General features: G+C 37.5%; 1 protein-coding gene across 1 annotated transcript; it reads left to right on the top strand.

Moving 5' to 3' along the window:
- Window positions 1-5,105: 5,105 nt before the first annotated feature.
- Window positions 5,106-6,056, top strand: LOC102245751 (olfactory receptor 11G2). The gene has a single exon (XM_005856948.1). The coding sequence runs from the start codon at window positions 5,106-5,108 to the stop codon at window positions 6,054-6,056; it is 951 nt and encodes a 316-aa protein (XP_005857010.1).
- The last annotated feature ends 920 nt before the right edge of the window (window positions 6,057-6,976 follow it).

The raw sequence follows: 6,976 nt of genomic DNA on the forward strand, positions 1-6,976 counted from the left end.
GACTGCAGCTTAGGCCTGCTCCCCGCTGGCAAGTGGACATCCCCCGAGGGCTCCCAGGCTGCCAGAGGGATGTCTGACTGCCAGCTTAGGCCCAATCCCCCAGGGATTGGGTCTAAGCCAGCAGGTGGACACCCCCCCAAGGGGTACCAGACTGCGAGAGGGCACAGGCCGGGCTGAGGGACCCCCCCAAGTGCACAAATTTTTGTGCACTGGGCCTCTAGTATTAAATAAATAAATAAACAGGTTAACAATGAGATCAAGGAAAAAACAAAAGATACCTTGAGACAAATGAAAATGACTATTGTGCTAAGCAAAATAAGCCAGTTAGAGAAAGACAAATATCATATGATCTCACTTATATGTGGAATCTAATGAACAAAATAAACTGATAAACAAAATAGGTCCAAAGGCATGGTTGCATGGAACAGAACAACAGATCTCAATGGGAAGGGAGGTGGAAGGCATGGCAAGAGATTAACTAAAGATCATATATGGATAACATGGACACAGACAATAGTGTGGGTGAAGAGGGGGTTGGGTGGAGGTGGGCAAAAAGGGGGTAAAGGGAAATAGCTCTAATACTGACAACAATACATTTTTTTAAAAGAAAAGAAAAACACAATGATCCAAACTCTATATACACAGCAAAAACAGCCCTAAGAGGAAAATTCATAGCATTACAGGTTTACCTCAAGAAACGAGAAAAATCTCAAATAAATAATCTTACCTTGCACCTTTTAAAGGAGCTAGAAAGAGAACAGCAAACAAAGCCCAAGGTGAGTATAAAGAAGGAAATAATAAAAATATATTATTATAAATGGATAAAGAAGATATATATAACAGAATATTATTCAGCCATAAGAAGGAAATCCTACCATTTGTGACAACATAGATGGACCTTAAAGGCATTATGCTAACTGAAATAAGTCAGACAGAGAAAAAAAATATTGTGTGATATCACTTATTTGTAGAGTCTTAAAAAGTTGAATAGAAACAGAGAGCAGATTTGTGGTTGCCAGTGGTGTGGGATATGGGAAATGGGGAAATGTTTGTCAAAAATACAAACTTTCAGTTGTAAAATGAGTAAGTTTGAGGGACTAACTATAGATCATGGTGATTATTGTCAACAACACTGTATTATATACTTAAAGTTGCTAAAAGGGAACATCTTTACTATCTCACCACAAAATAAAAATGATAATTCTGCAAGCTGATGGAGGTGTTAGCTAATGCTATGGTAGTAATTATTTTTGCAATATATATGTGTATCAAATACACTGTACATCTTAAAATCACACATTGTTATATGTCAGTTATATCTTGATAAATCTAGAAAAAAACTTTTTAAATAAAAAAAGAGTATAATGGAGTGCAAATGTTATAAAAAGAAGAAATGGAGATAATAGACTGGGTACCACACAGGGGACATTTTCCCCAGTTTACACTTCTCTAGCACACTGGCCTCCCTGTTCTTTCCCTGACATGAAAAACACATTCCTACCTCTTCTTCCTAGAATTAGCCGTTCCTTCTGCTGAAAATCCCTCTCCATGTCCTTTTGTTTTGTTCCCTCACTTTTTCAAGCCTCTGCTCAAAAGTTCGTATCTCTGTTAGGCTTTCCTTAAAACCATATTTAAAAGTCTAAGTCCTGCTATAGATGGTTTGGCTCACTGGATAGAACGTCGGCCTGTGGACTGAAGGGTCCCGGGTTTGATTCTGGTTAAGGGCATATATCTGGGTTGCTGGCTCAATCCCCAGTAGGGGGCATTCAGGAGACAGCCAATCAATGATTCCCATAATTAATATTTCTATTTCTCTCTACCTTCCTCTCTGAAATCAATAAAAATATATTTTTAAAAATATTTTTTAAAAGTCCAAGTCCTGCCCATTTCCAATCTATCTCATTCTTACACTTCATTTTTCAAAAATGAAAAAATATATACAATACACTTATTCATTTACTCATTTTATTTATTTTCTGTTTCTCTTCTCCCCCACCCCCCATTGAATTTTTCTAGGTAAGCAGGATTTTTTCTTCTATTTTGTTTACCCTACTATATCCCTAGTATCTGTTGAGCACTCTATAAACATTATTAAATAGCCTATACAAGTCTTAGCACTTAAAATGTCATTTTTCTATCATAAAATTGCAACTGGAATGTCTCTAAGTAACAAATTTGAGAATACTAGTTAATAAAGAACTGTTTTTTCTTCTTCAAAATAGAAATGGGGAATTTAATGGTACATCTTTTTGTTGTAACTATTAGAACAAACTATTACTATTTCATTATTCCCTAGGGACCTTTTGCAATGCCTGGTTACTAGAAGCACAAGAGATGATAAGAAGCTAGTTTGGTAAGCACATTATTCCTCAGGGATAGCAGGACTTGGGATTTCATTATAATTAAATAAAATTCAAAAATATCTCATCTGTTGAACAAATACTTTAAAAATACCAGGGAGATGCTCCCAAATCTCAAAAGCCATGACAAGGAAATAAATTTAGATGAAACCTTCATCTGTGCTTTCATCTTTACCATAAATATGAGTTTTCAATCTGCGAAGAAAAAAATTTTTTTAATTTACTCTTTGCAGCTCATGGAAGGTTACACACTGGATCATCCAATTCTGCAGAAGTTCCTCACATGCTTTTCACTCTGTGAGGTAACATTTTATTCCCCCTTTTTGACTTCTCTTCTTGGTATGTATCCAAGGAGTGAGTTAAAACTTTGCATGCCCTATTATAAGAACTGAGTTTTCTGCATAAGTAAATTTACTGGGAAGTGCTTTCTTCTTGCTCTGAAAGTGTAAATATCTGGTTAAAATCAAATTCAGACAGAAAAGTTATAAAATATTAATGTTTCTCTGAATCTTGGGAAATATGCATTAATATAGCTTTCTTATCCTTTTTAAATATTAATGACTATTGTTTACAAAGAGGCCTGGAGATTTTATGTAAAAATGTATAACTGATAAATTTCCGGAGGTAGATTTATTATCAATATTACAATCAATTTTTTCTCAATAGAAAAAATATGAAAAATTTCTGATACACTCATATCATATCTCTCCAACACATATATTGCTCTTACTTAAATATATTGTTAATTTAATAAGAGTTACGTGAAATAGCTCTTCCTTAAATGACAAAACCACTCAGTATCTTCATGCTTTCTGTTTCTTGCATTTATAGGATCTTCTTTGGATTGTGACTTTCTACAGTTTGTACTTCCAAGAAATACTGTAACCGAAGACCAAAGCAGGGTGAGTATTGACACTCATTTACCACTATTAGGGGTCCAATTATCAGTGAGAATGACTAATTAAGAGTGCTTAGAGTAGAGTACAACAAGGTATCAGAACACAGATCAGAGTGTGAAAGATAGCAACTAAGACCTGTGTGGCAGCTAAGTGAGCTTTTTCTTCAATAAAAGCAGCAGAATAATTTGTGGACATCCCATCAGGGTAGTTTTGAAACATTCATATAAATTGCCTCTTACATTAACATTATGCTTTTTCTCTCTTCTGTATGTTTTGTATTCACTCTATGTACTTAAGTATAATTTAAATGTTCTTAAGTTAAAGCACTCTATTTTCCAAACCTAGCAAATGGCCAAGATTCACTAGCTCCATAGCTTGCATCTCTGGACAAGATGATATTCGTTCTTTTTCAGATAGGGTACAACCACCTCAGCTGAGAAAAATCATACAATTATTCACAATAAAAAATCCTAAATATTTTTTTAAACTTACTTCACAATCACAACAAATCAAGAGGGATCTATGTCTTCCAGGACAAAACACACACACACACACACACACACACACACACATGCACACACACACAAAACAAAGCAAAAAGACTCTTATAATTTGAGAAATTCTGGTGTCTGCCCTACATTGTCACCTGATATGATGTTATTGCTATGGGAAACAAATAGACTGATCTGTCACATTGCATTCAGACTCAATACAATCTACATAGCCCCAAGAGCAACGAGAATACACACACAGCTGTTCTTCCACTTTAGATGGCAAACATGATAGTAGGCCTCTGAAGAAACAAGATGTGCAAAAGCTTTGATTGAGTAACAACAAACTGGGAGCAAGGAGAGAGCAGGCATGAGTGAAGCAAGCCATTTCATGTTTCAAGGTTGTCTCCAAAGAAAATGCCTAGAATGGGTATACATATGTGCAGGAGGTATGTGTAAAAAGAGAAGAAAGACCACACATAGAAAGCCGCTGTGAAAGTAATATGGAAATTTCATGCACACAATCAAAAAACTTTCCTCTGCTTCACAACATTTTGTGGAACATTGGCCAACTCTAGTCACAGTCAGTAGTCCAGTCCCTCAGAGAAGTGCTCTCCCTAAGTCAGCTGCCCCACGTAGCATGTTTCATTCTCACATTCACGAGAGACTGTTTTAAAATGTTCAACCAGCAAATTTTAGGTGCCAAAGTGTAGGGCTCTTCCCCAGGATGTAAGGCTGAATCCAACAGCTGGATAGAGAGAAAGCATGTCTTGTATTCCAAACATATATATAATATACCATCTATGCTGGCCCCAGAGAGGCCCTTTGGGTCATTACTTTACAATACCACTAACAAGCACAAAAAGGAGTATTCCCTGTGCCCTTTCACTGTAACTCAGTGAGACAGAACCTTTTGAAATGTCTTAGTGTAAGTAGTATTTTATTTGGTATTATTATCAATAATACTAATCGTAATAAATTACTTTTGTGTAATGCTTTAGAGATAAATTTTACATACAGAGATTTGAATGTACTATAATCTCTATGGTAAACAGATGAGAAAATAGACAAGTAGAAGTTAAGTGACATACTCAAAACTACAAAGTAGTACTCATGTGTAATCCAGTATCCTCACCGGGTTTAATGATTGCCCCGAGACAAGTTTTTACTTATTTGCATCTTACCAAAATGAAATCATACTTTGGAAACAGATTGTGGTGATCACAGTTTTGTTGCTTTAACAGAAACCTCATTGTTTATTTAGAAAAGTGTAAAGAAATTTGGTGTTTTCAGGGAGAACCAGCACTCTCCATTAAAGTGCAATAGCCATTGTCATCTCCGTGTCTTCCAGACTAATGAATGTGTCCGGCAGAGAAACCAACTCCGTGAGTCACTTTATCCTCATGGGCTTTCCCTCGAGCCCAGAAATGCAGCTCCTCTACTTTGGGCTCTTCTTAGTAGCCTATACCTTGACCCTGATGGGGAACACAGCCATTGCCTGTGCTGTGCGGTGGGACTGGCGCCTTCACACCCCCATGTACATCCTCTTGGGGAATTTCTCTTTCCTGGAAATATGTTATGTCACCACAACCATCCCTAACATGCTGGCCAACTTCCTCTCCACAAGCAAGTCCATCTCCTTTGTGAGCTGTTTTGCACAGTTCTACTTCTTCTTTTCTTTAGGGTGTGATGAGGGCTTCTTCCTTTGCATCATGGCTTTTGACAGGTACCTTGCCATCTGCCGTCCTCTGCATTACCCACACATCATGACTAAACAGCTATACATGGGCCTCATCATCTTTGGATGGTCGGGTGGATTTGCTCTTTTCCTAACCCCAGTTGTTCTCATTTCACAGTTGCCCTATTGTGGCCCAAATACCATCAACCATTTTATATGTGATCCTGTGCCACTGATGATGCTGTCCTGTTCAGAAGACACCACGACACAGTTCATTTACTCTACTTTCAATGCTATTTTCATGGTTGGCACATTTCTCTTTATCCTTTGCTCCTATGCTCTGGTGATTCTGGCTGTGCTGCGAATGCCCTCAGCAGCAAGCAAACACAAGGCTTTCTCCACTTGTGCTTCTCATCTGGCTGTGGTGATCCTGTTTTTTGGCTCTGTTATTGTGACGTATGTTAGTCCTGGATCTAGACACCCAGTGGAAGTACAGAAAATTGTGACCTTATTTTATTCTGTGATAACACCCCTCTGTAATCCTCTGATTTATAGCCTCAGGAACAAGGAGATGAAGGCTGCCCTAAGGAAAGTGTTTGGGGCTGAAATACATAGTCATAAAACATAAATCAGAAATAAGAGTAAAGCAAGTTTCGCCACAATCTATCTTAATAAGATATAAGCAAGTTTGTTTTCTAGAGAATTCAATAGTTTTGGTTAGGGAACAATAAAGCCCATTGTCATCTTAAATATCACCACTAGAGAGTGGGTTAATCTTATTTAAGAAATAAAATTGTCTTAAGAAAACTGAACTCTTTATATATAACAGTTTTTTAAAGGAAGTATAAATAAGCTTTGTATTTCAAAATTGGAGCAACATATAAGGATGTAGCATAGGTCATAAACTTGTAAACATATTTTCCTCCACTGAAAATTAGTGACTAAAAAGGATTTCTGTATGACATAAGTCCAACCTTGCAAATGTGACCTTATCACGTCATCTGCAAAGAATGATACATGTTTTCACTCTAAGGATTTTAAGAAACAAATAGCTCTAGCTGGACATTAAGTACAGTCATCCCTCAGTATCCAAGGGGAATTGGTTCCAGGACCCACCTTCCCCACCGCTACCCCTGCAGATACCCATATCCGTGGATGTTCAAGTCCCTTATATAAAATGGTGTAGTATTTTTGTATAATCCATGCACATCATCTCATATACTTTAAGTCATCTCTAGGTTACCTATCCAGTCATGTGCCACTTAACAACATTTCAGTCAGTAATGGACTGCATGTACAATGGTGATCCCATCCTATATAATAAAAGCCTAATATGCTAAGTGTCCGGTTGTCGGGTTGTCTGTTCAACCAATCAAAGTGTAATATGCTAATGATATGCTAAAGCTGCTTAACCACTTGCTAGGATGTGCACTGACCACCAGGAGGCAGACAGTTGATCAGTCGACCAGTCACTATGATGTGCACTGACCACCAGGGGGCAAATGCTCCAACCGGTAGGTTAGCTTGCTGCTGGGGTCTAGCCGATCG

Source organism: Myotis brandtii, unplaced genomic scaffold (assembly GCF_000412655.1).
Source record: "Myotis brandtii unplaced genomic scaffold, ASM41265v1 scaffold1056, whole genome shotgun sequence".
Taxonomy (NCBI): domain Eukaryota; kingdom Metazoa; phylum Chordata; class Mammalia; order Chiroptera; family Vespertilionidae; genus Myotis; species Myotis brandtii.